Source organism: Falco biarmicus, chromosome 3, assembly GCF_023638135.1.
Source record: "Falco biarmicus isolate bFalBia1 chromosome 3, bFalBia1.pri, whole genome shotgun sequence".
NCBI lineage: Eukaryota > Metazoa > Chordata > Aves > Falconiformes > Falconidae > Falco > Falco biarmicus.
Window position 1 is genome coordinate 27,567,085 of NC_079290.1, and position 17,460 is coordinate 27,584,544.

The 17,460-nt window shown below is 40.1% G+C and overlaps 1 protein-coding gene across 1 annotated transcript; it reads left to right on the top strand.

Moving 5' to 3' along the window:
- The first annotated feature begins 19 nt into the window (after positions 1-19).
- On the top strand, positions 20-17,302 carry SLC25A32 (solute carrier family 25 member 32). The gene is made up of 7 exons (XM_056331789.1): positions 20-270; positions 3,461-3,611; positions 4,695-4,780; positions 5,879-6,039; positions 12,096-12,209; positions 12,776-12,921; positions 14,543-17,302. The coding sequence occupies exons 1-7, from the start codon at positions 102-104 to the stop codon at positions 14,676-14,678; spliced, it is 963 nt and encodes a 320-aa protein (XP_056187764.1). The 5' UTR covers positions 20-101; the 3' UTR covers positions 14,679-17,302.
- Positions 17,303-17,460: the final 158 nt, after the last annotated feature.

Genomic DNA, 17,460 nt, shown 5'->3' on the forward strand with positions numbered 1-17,460 from the left:
GGCGGGGCGGGGCGGAGGCACCGGGGCCGGGGGGGCGGGGCGGAGGCACCGGGGCGGAGGGAACCCCGCTCCCGGGCCGCGCTCCGACGCCGCCGTTAGCCATGAGCGCCCAGGGCCCCGCCTGCGCCGTGGGGGAGCCGGCGGCACCGCCGCCCGTGCGGTCCCTCTTCCGCCACGTGCAGCTGGAGAACTTGGCGGCGGGGCTGAGCGGCGGCGTCATCTCCACCCTGGTGCTCCACCCGCTGGACCTGGTCAAGATCCGCTTCGCAGGTGAGGCCGCACCGGCCACCCGCGCACCCCGGGCCGGGCCGGTTGCGGGCCCTCGCCGTAAAGCCGCGGTGCTCCGGGCGGGGCCACCAGAGGCGGCGGTGGCGGCCGCCCCCCGCCCCGGGCCAGGGCCCGGCCCCCGCCTGCTGAGGCGGCGGGTGTGCTTTCAGGGGGAGTCCCCGAGCCCGGCCCCGGGGCTGGGGGCTGCGGAGGCAGACGGTGCTTTGCGCTGGGAATCTCACGGGGCCGCCGTTCTCGAGCCAGAGACCCACCGGCTCCTTTTGGGGCGCGGGGTGCAGGCCAGGGGAGGCTGCCCGGCTCTGCCCAGGCCTGCGGGCGGCTGCGTGACAGCGGGGCCGGGCGGGCAGCCCCGCGGCTGGAAGGGGCGGCCTGCCGCTCTTTTCCCCCCTGTCCCACCGCCAACCTTCCCCTCGTCGCCAGGGACTACGAACATGCTCTGTGCCTCAGGCTTTCACAGGCAGATCGGGGAGCTGGCCAGGCTTTTCCCTCTCACGGCCAGCAGTGCCATAGCGCACGGCAAGATCCTCTGTTCTTAAGAGGCAGATTCAAAGGTTCAGGGTTCAAAGTTCACCTTTATGACAAAGATTTTCAAGACTCAAGCATAACAGTAGTTTTATAATAATCTTGGTTATTAACAGTAGTGCTTAACAGCAGTGGTAGTAGAAAGGTTTTGCAGAAAGCTCTTGTGTGTTTTTCCACAGGGAAACATCAGCGTCTCCCTATTGATTTTTCCACAGGGAAACATGTCAGCTTCTCCCTATTGATTTTTCTGTTATTATGAGAAACCCATCACCCTTTTATCATATTCTCTTTTATAGTGGTTAAAACTTTTTGCTGTATGTAGCCTTAAACGGCTACATGGCTATTTAAGATCTCAGAAACAAATGATGATCGCAAAGGTGGTTTACAAAATTTGAGGGATTATGTTTCCAAACAGACTTTTTGCAAAGTGGGATTTAAACATTTTCTTGCATATCCTGGTGTGGGCACATCCTGGTCTGTTAACTACACTAAGAATGTAGTTAGCAGAAGTGTTCCTTTCTCTCTATTTTGCACTTGTAAGGCTACATCTGAAGTACTGTGTCTACTTTGGGGCTCATCAGCACAAGGAAGACATTGACATACTGGCATGATTCCAGTGGAGGCCACCAGGCTGGTGAAGAGGCTGGAGCACATGCCGTAGGAGGGCAGGCTGACAGAACAGGATCGGTTCACCCTCACAAAGAGATGGCTGAGGGGAGATATTACTGCAGTCTATGGCTACGTGACTGGAAGACACAGAGAAGGTGAAGCCAGATTATTCTTTGAGGGAGATAATTGTAGGGCAAGATGAAACAGGCACAAGCAGGAACATGGAAAATTCCAGTTATTTGTTAGGAAAAAGGATTTTCACTGTGAGAGTGGTCAAATACTGGAAGAGGTTACCTAAGAGAGGCTGTAATCTCTTCAGCCTTGGAAACATTCAGGAACTGACTGGACGTGTCCCTCCGTAACCTGATCTAATTAGGTCTGTCTTGAGCAGGGAATCGGGTTAGGTGGCCGCGGGAGGTCACTTACTTTCACATGCTTGTTTGGGTTGAAAATAACGATTCCTATGTTTTGTCTTCAACCAGAAAGTAAGAGCTGATATCAGAAATCAGTGTTGTGAAGATTCTGAGCAGCAGCATCAGACAGACTTGCATTCATGTCTCTGATTTCCCACATTGTTTATAAACCTGATCTAATGGCAGCATGGTAAAAAAAAATCAGAAAGGTCTTTGGGAAAGGCCTAGCAGTGCTCGTTCAGGAGGGAAAAAAAGAGGCATTTAATTTGTGTTCTAGTTTTGAGTGATTATCAAGGTGTTGAGGCCTTGTCACAGTGTGCTGAGAAAAAGCATTTTGTCTTTAGTCCTGAAGTCTGTCAAAACATACTGCGCACCAAGTTCAAAGGAGAATGAATAATAAATGTGGCACTGAACAGAACACATCTGAAATTCATGACTACCAAGATTTATCCTGATGGGGATAAAAAAACTACACTGACTGTAAAACTTTGAGATTAATTTTCAGTAAAACTGCAATCTAGCTTTGTGCCTACATTAAAAAAGAAAGCCATTCCTATGTTGTCATCATAGGCTAATTTAGGACAGAAGAGATCTGTGGAGTTCACCCCCTGCTCAGATAAAGTCTACTTAGATTGGATTGCTGGAGAGTCTTGTCTGATAAGCGTTTTGAGTAGCTCCAAAGATGCCTCTTCAGGCAGCTTGTTCCAGTATTTGACCACTCTGATGGAGAAAAAGGCCTGGTCAGAATTCACCCTGTTCTAGCTTGTCATCTCTTGTCATGGCACCATGCATCTTATCTTACGTCATCAATAACCAACGTACTCTCTTGCTGTTACAGAAGGAACAATAGTAGCTACCACTGTAAGTAGTGTCAACATCTGTGTTCTAAAGAAATCTGTCAAACAAACACTTGCATATGTTTTTAATTTTTGACAGTGATGTTTTCTGAGTATTTGGACACCAGCTGTTTGGTTATTGGGTGGGAAAAGAGTACGCATTTGGTGTTTTCTGCAAATCCGTTCAGTGAGACTAGAAGGAGAACACAGGAATTTTTGATGGAAATCTTTTAGTGTTCTGGTAAAAACTGACTTTGGTATCAGTAAGACGTGCCCTGTTGACAATATTCAGATCTTTACAGAACATTTTAAAGAGGAAGATTGAATTTAAGAGTTGTTATTTAGAGTGTGTCTAAACTCCTTGTAGAAATGCGTTGTTCAAAGACCCCATACTTACCACTTGAAATATGATGTGAAATTGCTGAGGCACTAAAAAGAAAAGACAAAAACATTCAGTTCAAAGCTGCTGCTCACAAAAAATGCACAGCAATGCATTTATTTAGCTTTGTCTATTCATTAGCCTTGATGGGAACTTTGCTCTTGCAGAGCTTGTAAGTTCTTTTTCTATTTTTTTTGTTTCTTTTTCCTCTTTTTTTAATTCTTTAACTCTACCCTTACAAAGCTGTAAACCCCAATTCTTGCATACTTTTAAGAGAATACTTTTAAAATACAGCTGATCAGTTATATTTTGTGTTGATTTGCAGTTCATTCATGTACTTCTATGCTGGCTTTTACACAGCTGAACTTCATGCTTCCTGAAATGTTTTTCAGTATAATTTCTTTCTTTCATAGTAAGTGACGGGTTGGAACTGAGGCCAAAGTACAATGGAATTCTCCACTGTATGACCACTGTCTGGAAGCATGAAGGACTACGAGGCTTATATCAAGGGGTAACTCCAAACATGTTGGGAGCAGGGGCTTCCTGGGGACTTTACTTTTTCTTGTAAGTAGAACTGTAAAATGTGTCATATCCTGTGCAATGTGATGTGCAGATAGAAACCGCATCTTCTATGGGGGTATAAAATTGTGCTATGTGGCTTATGAACTTGTGATTCTTTTAGTACGTCCAAGTCTGTTGCCCTTTATTATGGTTTGTTCTTTTAGAATTTAAGCAATTTGAGTCAGAGACCTGTTACTTTGTCAAGTACAGTGCATTCCCTTGATGCTGTGAAAATGCTAAGGAACTTGAGAGATGGTGACATCATTCATGAAGAATCCTCTAAAAGTGCTAATAAACTGTGCTTAAAACCTCACAAAAAATAAAAACCTAAACTAATGTGTCAAGAATTGGAGAAGATGATAAAGTTTTCTACTAAAGTTAAATGTTTAACTGATTTTTAATCGTTTTGGTGACAGTGAGTTCTTTCATTGTTCTTGTGAGTTGATGGGCTTTGCTTGTAAAGTCCACTTTTTAATACTCAATATTTTCTACTTAATTAGCTGTGTAACTGTGACCTGACTTACTGTTGATCCTTATTAACTGAAACACTTCAGGGAATAGTTAGTATGCCTATGCAAACCTTGCTTGTCGGTTGTCTAGACTCTGTTATGGTACTTCAGTCCTCAAGCTTTGCTGTAGGTTCCTATTGACGCTTTAGTACCTGTTGACAGTTTCTCAATCCACAAAGACTGGAAACTGGATCAAGAGAAGAATGCTCAACATATTTCTGAGCTAGAAGACAGATACCTGTCAGTGCTGCTGTTAATAAAAAGGAGGCTATCTAATCAGTTTCTTTTAATAAGTTAATTCTTGAGATCCAATAGCTGTTTCAAGCTGCAGTCCACTGATACTGACAGTAATACTTCACCAATTTAAATATGTATCACCATAGTTCACTTTAAAGAGCTAACTGCTCAGAGACCAATTAATCAACTAAACAAAGGTAGTGTGCTTGAATATCTGTTTTCAAAGGCTGTGTACCACCTAATGTTTTTCATGATCTTAAGTGAGGTGTTGTTTTGTTTTGGGGGGGTTTAGTGGTAGAGGTTTGTTTTCACCTTTACCAAAATACTTCACATTTTCCAGTTACAATGCCATCAAAGCTTACAAGAAGGAAGGAAAGCTGGAAAGTCTCGGTGCAACCGAACACCTAGTGTCAGCTGCAGAGGCTGGTGAGTTTAAATGCAAAGAAGATTAATCTTTGCTTCAAGCCTTGCCATATGTTGCTCCCTGCCACACAGGTGTGTCAGCGCTGCTTTTTCTTACAGGTGACAAGTGTAAGTGTTTGAGTCCAAATGCTGTCATTTATTGTCTGTAAATAAATTAATGATGTCTAAGATGAGTAGATGGATCACTGTGATCTCTTCAGTTTTGCTCAGAAATAGCAGTTCTCAAAGTACCCTTTGACCTTGATTTCATTGTGTAGAAGCATTTTCCATATTTAGTACTAGATGGAGTCCAAAAAGAAAACTATATAAATCTGCTGCTATCAGCTTGTAACTCATTAAATGTTTAACACTTAGACCTGGAAAAGAGAAGGCCTGTTGCAGTTAGTAGAATAAGTGGATTGGTCACTGATCTTCGAAAGTCTTTATGGTTCAAGTTTTCTTAGAAACTAAAGATCTGAAATAAAAAATACAACTTCTATCCGCAAGACTTTTAATGTTGTTTCTAATGTGTTCTCATACATGCTTTTCTGTTAAATTCTTCTCTGTTGCCTAGATTAAATATTTATTAGGATGTTGGAGCATTCATTTAATGTTGAAATATAAGGCATATTGTTGATGTGAAAAATAGTAATGGGTTCTTTTATAACTGTACTTTGAATAACTGACAAAGCTCTAACAGGTTGCTTCTGTTAACCTGTCAAATATGATTAGGAGGTTTCTCATGACTGAGGTATCTGTTAAATTTTGAACAACTGTATACCCAAAGAGTAACGCAGATAATCAGGAGTACATTAAGAAGTTACATGTTTCCTATCTACTACAGATTACACTACTGACTGTGGAAAGGTGAGGCAAAAAAAGAGGATGTACTAGGAATATGCAAAAGTCGTATGCTCTGCAGAAGTGCCCCCAGCAGGAGCAGGTTGGACTTGGTTATGAGCTTTGAAGGCAGAGGGAGGGAGTAATAGTGCACGTAATCTTCACCTGTTTTAAGTAATAGGAGTACTTTTCTAGGACAGGTAGTTTTGTCATTGTAGAAGCCTGTTACATTGGACCGAACAAGTTGCAACAATAATTGGTGTAACGTCCATCTGTTCTCAGGAGCCATGACTCTCTGTATTACAAACCCAATATGGGTAACGAAGACACGACTTGTGCTACAGTATAACGCTGGTGTTGATCCATCAAAGCGGCAATACAGAGGAATGTTTGATGCTTTTATAAAGATATACAAGACAGAGGGCATACGTGGCTTATATAAGGTAATAAAATTTAAGAAAAATTCCAGGATTGGCTGGCACCACTCAGTAGCATGGTGCGACTTGTAAATACTTGTCTACAGAAAAAAATGCAAGTCATTTTCTGTATTAGCTCGCTCACTTTTACTCTGTGAGTCATCTTTCCCAATGAAGAACTGCAGTGAAAAGGCTTAATCAGAAGAAAAGCTATTATCCTGGTGAAATGTAAGTAATCACTGAAAAATAGAGTGTAAGCTTTATAGCTAAGCCGTCTTCTATTGGGTGATAATGCTGAAATGAGAGTAAACTACAAGCTGCTTTTTAATTTTTTGGCATCTTCCTATAATTAGAATTTGGATAAGAAGGGCAGCAATAGTGTAATCTGTCTTGCTGCTAGTGCTTTCTTCCATTTCATCCCTTATCTCTGTCTTTCTGACATCTTGTGGAACAGAACATATGACTAAAGTAGTTGCTAATTTTTTCTTCCACAATGGACGGTTTCACAACTGCTTATTTGCCCTCTAGTTATTGAGGTCTGTAATCTGTCATCTCTAGATCCATAAGATTCGCAGACTTCTAAATATGGTCTGCGTATGTGTGGGTTTTTTATTCCCTTTAATTTAGGGAAACAGATGGCAACTGGATTTGGACTTTTTGTCCCCTCCTTCCTTCAGGCCATGATATCGAGATGCATTCATCAGTGCCTGGAAGGTGTGAAGAAACCTATTTTAGTTCAGTCAGGCTCTTCTCCTGCAAGTAATGCCATCATAGAACAAGAACACTGTCTCTTAGGAATTGTCCTGATTACTGAACATTAACTTCTTTTATTTGCAATAAAAAATATAATCATTCCTGTGCTGAAAGCCTGGTATGACACATACCAATGAAAGCCAAATTCTGACACCAGGAACAAGGCACCTTATTTATTCCTAAATTGAAATTGTCAGGATTTCTGATTTGCCTGCGTGGATGTCTGCTCTGTTCTGTGTAGATAAGTTCTAATTTCTCACATCTGGTAGGGTTTAAGATGTCCTTCCACTGAGTTACTTTTCAGATTATTCATGCATGTAGCACATGTTGCCTTTGGCACTAGACACTTCTTTGTAGTGTTAATCTGCAAGTGGGGAATTAAACCAGGTACTTTCTTTGAAAGAGCGAATTACTTGCTTAAATCGGCAAAGAAGATGACCTAAATAGGTCATGAGTGACCTACATAATTATGTACACTGAGCAACCTCAGGATTCTTTCAGTCTTGTCTATACTGGGGAAAATGGCACCTCCTCAAGTGGATCTTTGACTTGTCCATAGTTTAGCCTTCCTCCATTTTTCATTTTTGGGGGAGTTTTCATTTTTTTTCTTTCTTGTTATATTTGAAATTTGATGGCTGAAGTTTTGGTAATTGCCCTGAGTTGCAGGAGCTGTGGTGCACACAGGTGTCTTCCTTTTCCTCATAATCTTAATTTCAGCTAGAGTTCCTTACAGCAAATACGGCAATGTCGGAGAATACCATCACAAGTTGGGAATAAAATCTGGAAGTTGTTTCTTTCTGATTAATTTGAGATTAGTCTTCTAAAGAATGGTATTTCTGTCCAAGCAATTCCCTATCTTGCTCTCTATTGCACAAGGTGCTGTTACTGGTCTGAGCAATTCCTTTCAGTCCTTTGGGGCACTAGACTAGGAATGTCAGGATTGATCAGTCTCTAGCAGGGATCAAAGCTGTCCTTATTAGCTCTCTTGGGTATTGTTCCTTCATTAAACTATAGTCAATCTGAAGCTGTATTCCTCAATAACTTGTTCTTCTTGACCTTGGCCTAGTTTTGAAAAGACCAGGAGCCTTTCCTTCACCCATTATCCCAGTAATCATCTAGTCAGTGATCTTCCCCACCCTGCATCCATTAGGCATTGTCCTTTGGCTTCTGTCCCCCAGATACTAGGGAGAGAGCTGTTTGGCTGCACACCAGGCTGAGGGAAAAAAACAGCTTGAAGTTATCTAATTTGAACATGCCTATGGATATGTTGGAGATGTGAGCTCTAAAAATTACTTTGCCATGAAGTTGAATGTCATGCAACCGTCTCCACATTAGGAGTGCTGTATTGTTCTTTTCAAGCGTAAGGCAGGAGCAACCAAACACTGTAAAATAATCAGAAGATTGTAGGAGTTGACACTTCCAGAAAACCATAACATATCTTTGAGCTCTTGAGAAACAGTTAGATGTCTAGTCTAGAGCGGCTGACTACTAAAACATCGATCAAGAATGCAACTAACATTCATCCTGGTCTCCATGCTTCTGTATTTATATTTTAAGTTTTGTTCTCTTTCAGTGGTGATGCAGCAGCAGCAATTAGAAATAGAGCAGTGCTTGACAGACAACAGTAAAATAAACAGGAATGCGGAAAACAAGGAGATTAAAGGAAGATACAGAGTCATCAAGATGGAGAATAATAGCTAACAATAACAGAAAAATCCTAGCAGTAATGTGTGCTCGTTACCAAGTGAAATAGATAAAATGGTCACTTCTGTATTGTCATTTCACCTTTGGTAGGCAAGATTCTGTACTCCAAGGATAAAGTTTTTTTTCCAGTCCAGTCAAAGGCACTTAGCTTTTTTTATTTTTCTATGCTTTTCCTTATGCTATTTTCCTTCCTGCATCTGTGAAGCTTGTGAGCTAAGTGCCTTTCTATGTCTTTGTACTTGTATATGGCAAAATCCACTGAGGTTTGGCCATCTTGATTTTAACTTTAGTCCCAGATTCTACAGAGACAGAAGCGTAAGTAACTTTCACATGAAGATAGTATCATTTTTCATCTGCAATCAAGATGCATAGGGAGATAATGGCATATTTCCAGTGTCTGTCTGCACAAGTTGTCAGAGCAGGGCACTCTGATACTACTAGTCTTTGGCACACTGAGAACCCAAGTGAAGATGACACTAAACTATCCTTACATATTTAATTCTGTCTATTGCTCTAATCCTCCAAAGGAGAATTCAGACAGGACTTCTTTGAGGAAACCTTTGATCCTGTCAAGCCCTCAAGGCAAAGCTCTTCTAAAGATATGTTTTCAATATTAAAGTGAAAAATAACAAAAACTAAGTGAAATTATTTTACAATTTATCTTCACAGTCATGTGAAGTCATGAAGAAAAATAAATATCAAATTCTATCAAACTTTGTGGCAAGATTTTTGTGTGAAATTGTAAGAATGAGAAAATAAAGTAGGAGTATCTTTCAAAAACTTCCTCAGCCAGGAGGTTTCATTACTGTGAAGAAATCACTTTGCTTTGAAACATTTTTCCATAGGAACACATTGTTTGGTATGGTCAATAGAAGCCTGGGTCAACTCTTATTTTACTGAGGCACATTGGCCAACCGTTGCCTCAACGCCCTTCTTGCATTTTTTAATGTTGGCCCAGCATTAAAAGTCTTTCAGTCTTTGGAAGCTTTCCCCATCAGCACAAGACTTGGAGCGTGCTGGTACTCATTTAGCAAGTATCATCAGTAGATGCTTTAGGACTCTTGGATGTAAGTTATCCAAATCTGCTGGCTTAAATGTAAGAGTTCAGCATTCTTAAATGTTGTTTAACATTCTTCTTTTGTTGGTGGGGAAAATATTACCTCATTCTCTTATGATACAAATTCATCATTCTAATTCTTTCCAAGTAGAGAGCAATTACTTCCTCTGTTTTTTAACAAAAGTTTGTGAAGATTTTCCGTGCTATCACTACACATAAATTTCATACTGTTCCTTGTCTTGCTGACCCAGATAATTTTTTATTTGATATTTTTGATAATTTTGGTTTTCTCCAAAATTTGTTAAGCAAATTGGTTAATTTTCTTTTCTGATCCAGGATTTCTGAAAACCAAATTTGTTCTTTTCCCTCTGTTGTAGCCCTTTGGCTTCAAACTTTATGAAATTCTATGATTAAGCTCACAGTTGACAAAAGATAGGTGTTTGGTTTAATTCCACTTGTTCTCATCTAGGGAAATGTTTTTTCTGGGACTTTAGCTAGCTCATAATGCATTTTGTCAGTTCATGGTCACTGATAATTAGTTCATGACCATTATTTTCTACTGCAAGAAGAAATTCATCCTCATTTATCAAAGAGATCCTAAAAACCACTTCCTGAATGGCTGTAATATTGTGAACATAAGAAATCTATAGCATGCAGAGAACTGATCTTTGAAGTGGTAGAAGCTTTGCACAGTTTTCATGTCTGTTGTTGTTTTAGAATTAGGGGTTTTTTTTCTGCAAGTTAGGAGTTCATGAAGTAATTTATCATTTTGTCCTGTTAAACTATTCTAGTGGGCTCCTACCAGGATCTCTTCTCTTTTTCTTCTCTTTCTCCAGGCTCTTAGTAGTATGTTGGTGAGTTTTTATTCAGCATTCTCGGCTTCTGGTTTAGTCTCATAGAGAGTTTTCTCTCTGCCCACATCTTTTACTTCCTGTTTTATCTGAACAGATCATGGGAAATAAGGTTGAAGTGTTCAATAGCAGTATTTTTGGGAAAATTTTGGTTCTTTGAGCCCTTTTACCCACATTTTGATTACTTACTCCATTATAGTTGTCCCTTTGCAACTTTTCAGCAAGCTTTTGGCTCCCTTAAATAGTGTCTGACCAAGATGATTAATTCCTCATTTATTTGTATTTTTCCAGTGTAAGTGACCAACTCTTCAAAAAGAGAATTAGTGCTTCTCAGAACCCATGCAGCTATCAGCTCTTTTTCAATTGAGCTAGTCCTGCTCTTGAAGGAACTCCTGCCTTCCAAAATACCAGTTTCCCCCCTTCATGTCAACTTTTTTGAGAGAAAAGGTTTCTGTATATTTTCATATTACATTCTTACTGTCCATTACTGCCTCTACAAATGGGGAACGTTCCCCAGACTGCTGTGTTACACCTTCGGTCACCTCTGTTGGGCTGCCTTGGGATGTGCTCTGAGCAGGGTGAGGAACGTACTCAAACTGATCCGAATTTTAGATTAATTTATTTAATGTGGATCATCCATAAGTCCTTGTATGAATTAGCTTTCCATCTGTGCCCTTCAGCTCTCCACTGTGCAAGTGTGTATGTGTGTGTGTGAAAGACATGGAGGTGTTGGAGTGGCTGAGAGAACTGAGGTTCTTTAGTCTGCAGAAAAGGAGACTCAGGGAGGACCGTACTGCTCCCTGCAACTACCTGAAAGGAGGTTGTAGCAAGGTGGGTATCAGTCTCTTCTCACAAGTGACAAGTGATAGAACAAGAGGAAACGGCCTCAAGTTGCACCAGGGAAGATTTAGACTGGATATTTGGAATAATTGGAAAGGGTGGGCAAGCATTGGACCAGGCTGCTCAGGGAAGTGGTTGAGTCACCATCCCTGGAGGGAGGTATTTAAAATACATGTAGATGTGGCATTTAAGGACATGGTTTAGTGGTGGACTTGGCAGTGCTAGGTTAATGGTTGGACTGGATGACCTTAAAGGTCTTTTCCAACCTAAATGATTCTATGACTATATATACACACACATTTTTTTTATATAGAAACAGATATATATCATAGATACACATTTATATGCACACATATACCTACCTATTCAGGACATTATCACAATAACTTTTTGTACCTCCAATCCTGATGGCCTCCTCACTGAGATGTCAGTTTCTGTCTTTGCCTTACCAGTCTCAGGTGGGAACTACAACAGCTTAGTGCCAGTCCCTGGCAAGGGGCAGGCAGTGAGCAACACATTTGCAGGACTGCAATGTGATTTGTATTCCTACAATCCCGATCCATGACACCAGCATTTTAAGACCTGTGCTTGTGCTCTGTGACGTGGAGTCCCTAGACCACTTGTTTTATCTTGCTCACTCATTAAGTGTCTTTAGCCTATATGTTATTTGGAGAAAAGTAACATTTATTACGCTTCTGTGTGATGCCTGCTGTTAAGAATACCAACCCAGAATCAACTTTGAGTCCTACTTCACAATGACAGTTATGCAGTCTGAATTTGTGAAGTAATGGAGAATATATGTACGTGTGTAAGCTGAGCTCTGTCAAGTAGCATAGGTTCTGTGCATTGCTGTTTAACCTTGGTTTATTCCTGTTTAGGGATTTGTGCCTGGTCTGTTTGGAACTTCACATGGAGCTCTTCAGTTCATGGCATATGAGGATTTGAAACAGAGATACAACAAGTACAGAAACAGAGTATCAGATACAAAATTGGTATGGTTCTTGAGAATAAAAAATGCATAGTAGCATGTGAATAAGTGGCATTTTATTCCATTTGTCTAGGTCATAGAACAGTCAAAAGTACAAAGTATTGATATATTAATTGGAATGTAGAATATATAGAAGGAAATAATACTTTCTCACTTTTTAGAAACAAGCAACTGGTTAGCACTGTTTTCCTGTAGGGAAACTAATTCCTTATTTTGGCAAGCATTTTGAGATTTTTGGAGGGGGGAATGGTTTTTTTTGTCTTACTTCGTGGAAATGTGGGTGGTGGTCTTAGACACTTACATAGAAAGCTGGTCTGGTGCAAGTTGGGTAAAGGTAATAGTTTTGGAAGAAGTGTTTCACTTCATAGGAATGAGAGGGCACAACACACATTTTACAATGAAGTACTGTATATAGTAAATGTTGCAGGTTTTTTTAAAATGTGTGTATTTTAATGGGGAAAAATCTAGAGTATTGTTTAGTTTGACATTTAAAAATCAAGTAAGATTTGGGGGAAACTGGCTAATTTAAACCATAGTTAAGGCAAACCTGGTAATTTTTGTTGCTTTCAGAACACTGTGGAATACATAATGATGGCAGCTGTATCCAAAATATTTGCTGTGTCAGCAACATATCCCTATCAGGTTGTGCGAGCTCGTCTTCAAGATCAACATAATACATATTCTGGTGTATTTGATGTGATCCACAGGACATGGAGGTAGGCATGCAGGATTAAAACTTACCTCTTAGGAAGTGAGTTGTACAGAATCAGAACTATGTTTGCTGGCTTCCATGTTGACTTGTGGAACCAGTGCAGCTCACAGCAAACAAAATGTTAGCTGTACAAAGTCATTTTACGCAAAATGCAACTAATAGCAATAATCTAAGGACAGAGGAGGAGATACAAGAAGGGTCACTGCTAGCCTACAGGCTCCTACGATTCTGTCTCCCTTCTCTCTTCCCTGGCAAATTTCACTTACAGATTAAAAAATAACATTGAGTTGGCTGTTTGGGAGCTCTTAAACAATAAGGCCTCAACTGAACTGCTTTAGATACTCCATATGACAGGAATGTTGTGCTGCTGGGGATTGTAGCTAATCCAAATTCCTGACAGGAGAAAGTGAGCTAGCCAGAGCTGTTTATACTGATGTCCTTAGGTTACCCTGGGGCTTGACTGCATTTGTAGTCTATTCCCAGCTTTCCTTAGGACCTTTAGAGAAGGTTACCTCATACCTATGCATATCTTCTCACTAACCCCTCAGCTTCACAGGGCAGGACTCTGTAGTTACTAAGGGTGACGGGCCACCTTTGCAGTATGCAACCAATATTAATCTTGCTGCGGACACTGTTTCTGGTTTGCAGCATATTACTAAAGACACATAAATGGAGTCAGCTGACTCCTAGGGTATTAAGCGGTGCCACCTGAATGAGGCTACCAGGACCACTCCTGGCTCAGAGGCACTACAGCTATTTTGACCGAAGACAATTCATAGTGAAAACAGCTCCGATGTCTCAGCACTTTGCCTTTCAGCCCGCAGTCAATAGGAAGGCTTATTAGTTCTGATAAGCTGTGAATGTATGCAGCCATCTGGGGCCACTGCTGTTCTCATGAAACAAATGCAGGCTAGAGCCCTGGGGAGGGTAGTGTAAACCACACCCAAGCACTTTCCAGGATGTTAACTATACTGGCTACTCCAGGCATCCTAGGCCTCGTTGGAACACAGGGAGCTGAGATTAAAAGTCTTTGAAACTTTTTAACAGCCCTAACATGAATACTCTAGTTCAAATTGGGAGAAGTTAGATTCTCATTTATTGGCCAGTGGAGTCAGAGTTTTGGAGGAGGTGCTTTAATTCTCTGAAAATAAGTGCTGACTTTCCTTAGTTATGTTGACCCTCAGCTCACTTGCTGTTATATGACCCAAAACCACCAAGCCTTTCAGCTCTGCTGGCTTCAGTGAGATTAAATATGTAAATGCTTTTTGGAACAGGCTGCAGAAATTTTAAGTTATTCTAACCAGTTCTTGTGTCATGAAGAAAGCCAGAAAACTGCCTCCTACTTAGACAACACCAAAAAAAACCACCCAAACCCACCTAAACCCTAGGCTAAATAACAGACCTACAGAATGCTACTGTATATTCAGAAAAGAAAATGATGTTTTGAGATTTGATATATTATGGCTCTTTAAACACTGTCGTAAGAAATTATTGTGAAATTGTTATTCCTAACCTGAAGTACCGCTCTTAGTGAGAGCATGAGAAAAAAAATGCCAGGTTTTGTTTTGTCTGATTCCTATTAAAAGACATTAATTAAACCTACATGTTTTTCTCTGTCTTTAAAGGAGAGAAGGAATTCGTGGATTTTACAAAGGAATTGTTCCCAATGTGATCAGAGTGACTCCTGCCTGCTCTATTACCTTTGTCGTTTATGAAAATGTGTCTGGCTTTTTAATTGGTTTTAGAAAAGAAAAAAACTAAAGGTACAAGCTTGTGTTCATAAGGAATCTATCTTTTATTTTTTTTGTATTTATGATCTGGGAGAGATGTAGTTCAGCAGTCTTTTTTGACATTGTGAATTGATCTAGTATTCTGGGGAAAGAATCTACTTCTTTCTGGGGAAAGAATCAGCATCTCTACTGCTGAATGTTCCTGCATTGCCACCTTCCTCTCTGAGATGGCTGTGTCTGCTTGAAACAGATGCCTCTGCAACTGTGCAATAATAGCACTATGATGTGGGTGAAGGCAGCTGTGCAGCAATTCGGTTCATCCTGGCCTGCAATAACGAACTAAACTATTTTGACACGTCTCAGGATAAGTTGGTCAGATTCTGCTCCTACAGAAGTGGAAAACTTCATATGAAAGTAACTCTGGGGCCCGTCAAAACTTTCTTAAATCTTTACCTGAATCTCATGAAGAAAGTACGTATGTAGTTGTTTACAACAGTGTCTTCGGAATCCACCTCTGTTATTTGTCAGAATTTAGGATATGGAATGCTCCAAATTCCATTGCTCAAACAACGCAAAAATGCTGCCTCGGTGGGGTGCGTTTGGAAACTCAAATTGTTTTGTAAAACAGCTGTCCATTCCTGGGTTTGAATAATTGCCAATCTGATGAAACCCAGTTCTTGTCTCATACCAGGACAGACTTGCACTGTGGTTTTTGGCTTACTTTTAGCACCATACCAAAGTGTATGTTGTGTGCATTGCTGGCCGCTTACTTAATTCATTTTCTGTCTTTTCCCTGCCCTCTGTCTCTGAGTGAGATTCTGTCTCCATTACTGATACAGCTAACCAGATATTACAAAGTAAATGCATATTTGAAAGTAGCCTTACATTTTAAAAACGAGCGTTTTTTCCAGTAACCCCATAGTGATGCAGTTTTCAAACCACAATAACAAATATGACCATGCTTATTTTCAGTAAGATTCTTTGGGAAAAAAAATATTCCGTAAGTACTCTAAAAAATATTGTGTGCAGAACTTTCTTTACAAAAACCAAAACAATCCATTAATGTCTTCTGATTTGGTCTAAAGAAAAGACTATAAAAATATATTAATTGCTAATTTAATGATAAACTAAATTACAGCACATCTCAGTAAATTTTTGTAATAATGATGTTTATTTTCTTGCCAATAATTGCTGTCAGTGATACGTACTTTTTGGAGATCTGAGTTTATTTTTTTAGTTCATCTTTAACAAAATACATTATTGGCCATAACACCTGCCTTCTGCTGTTAGCAAGAAGGTATTAAGAAGTATCTAGAAAGTATCACTTAACTAAGGAGGACATAAGTTAGCAAAGGAGGTAGTTATCCAGCAGGTAGGGGGAAATAATCAGTTTCATAAGGAGTGGAGAATACTATCCAGCAGTACACCTGAATAATCACTTAGAGAAGTTTCCTGCAGTTTTCTTCTGTTTAACAGAAGATTAACCTAAAGCAGAAATAAGGCTTTTTTATAAAAATTTAACATACTAGAGAATTGGTTTCAATTTTTGGTTAAAATCTGGAATACTACAGAAACTGTGCAGTATTTTAAGTCTTAATTCAGTAATGCACATGTTTGTTTCTGTTACTGTTGCTACCTAGCACATTTTGTTTATACTTAACTTGATCAGTAATTTACACTTTCTCCTCCACAATCCCACCCCTTCTACTGATCATCTCATCTGAAAAGGATACATGGACATTACGGCTGGCTTTGGGTTTTATTATGAAAGTTTCTATGTGTATTTAGCTGAAGATCAAATTTACTAGAAGTTTACCATGCAAATTACTGTGTGGATCCTGAACAGCTCCTAACTTCTGCCGTTGGAAGGTATTTACTTGGTTTTGTGTCTTTTAATGGGGCGCAGAGTTAACTGCCACCCAGGGTCCAAAAAATATTGTTAAGACATATGAATAAATCATAAGAAAAAAATAAAAGTTGTGCAATTACTGCCCTGGATTAGTGTGCTCTAGGCCCAGAACAGCTTACTTGTGCTCCAGGATAAATGCAAGGAAAGGCTACAAGCATATACACAATCAGTTACTGTATGTTAACTGACATTCTGTAAATTCACACCATAGCTTAGCTCATAGTAACTTGTTTGTGTTCAGATACCTTAAAACCCATCATCCAAGCCAATGAAAACAGTGCAGTTCTTCGGAGACAAAATACCAGCTGTATAATTTGCTGGCCTGCAGCAATATCACACATGAGCTTACAGCTGGGAAGCCCTGAATGCTCCCCTAGGTGCAGGTGTGTTCCCCTAGCATTCTTAACAAAAGCTGCAGACAAGACCTACAATCTGAGATATGCCTGGGGGAAATCTTATAACCGGTTCGGGGGGGGGGGGGGGGGGGGGGGGAACTGAGATTTAATCTTAAATAGCGGAAATAAATTCCTTATCTCAAATGTGGTATTTTTTTCCTTTTGATTTCCAGAAAGGGTAGATTTCTGTATGATGTACATACTATTTCTTGGGGGGTTTATTTCATTAATGTAAAATTGATTTTGTAATATAAACACGACTAGTGTTTCCCTTTAGATTCTGTACAGTTTTTAAGAATATTTGAGTATATTACTTGTTGCGTTTGGAAGAAAATAAAACACTGAAGCTAATGCTGTGCTGGCATGATCAATACTATCACTTGTCCAGTCTGGTGGCTGCAATCAAATAGCTGTGACATTATTCTCTCACTTTACAAGTATATTTTTTTGAAAGCCTAAGTTTTTCAACCTTATTTCTGTATCTTCCAAACTATTTAATATATCTAGCT

Coding starts and splice junctions, on each gene's coding strand:
- SLC25A32 (XM_056331789.1), top strand. CDS start 102: ATGAGCGCCCAGGGCCCCGCCTGCGCCGTGGGGGAGCCGGCGGCACCG. Junction 3,612..4,694: donor TGGGGACTTTACTTTTTCTT/GTAAGTAGAACT, acceptor CACATTTTCCAG/TTACAATGCCATCAAAGCTT. Junction 4,781..5,878: donor AGTGTCAGCTGCAGAGGCTG/GTGAGTTTAAAT, acceptor ATCTGTTCTCAG/GAGCCATGACTCTCTGTATT.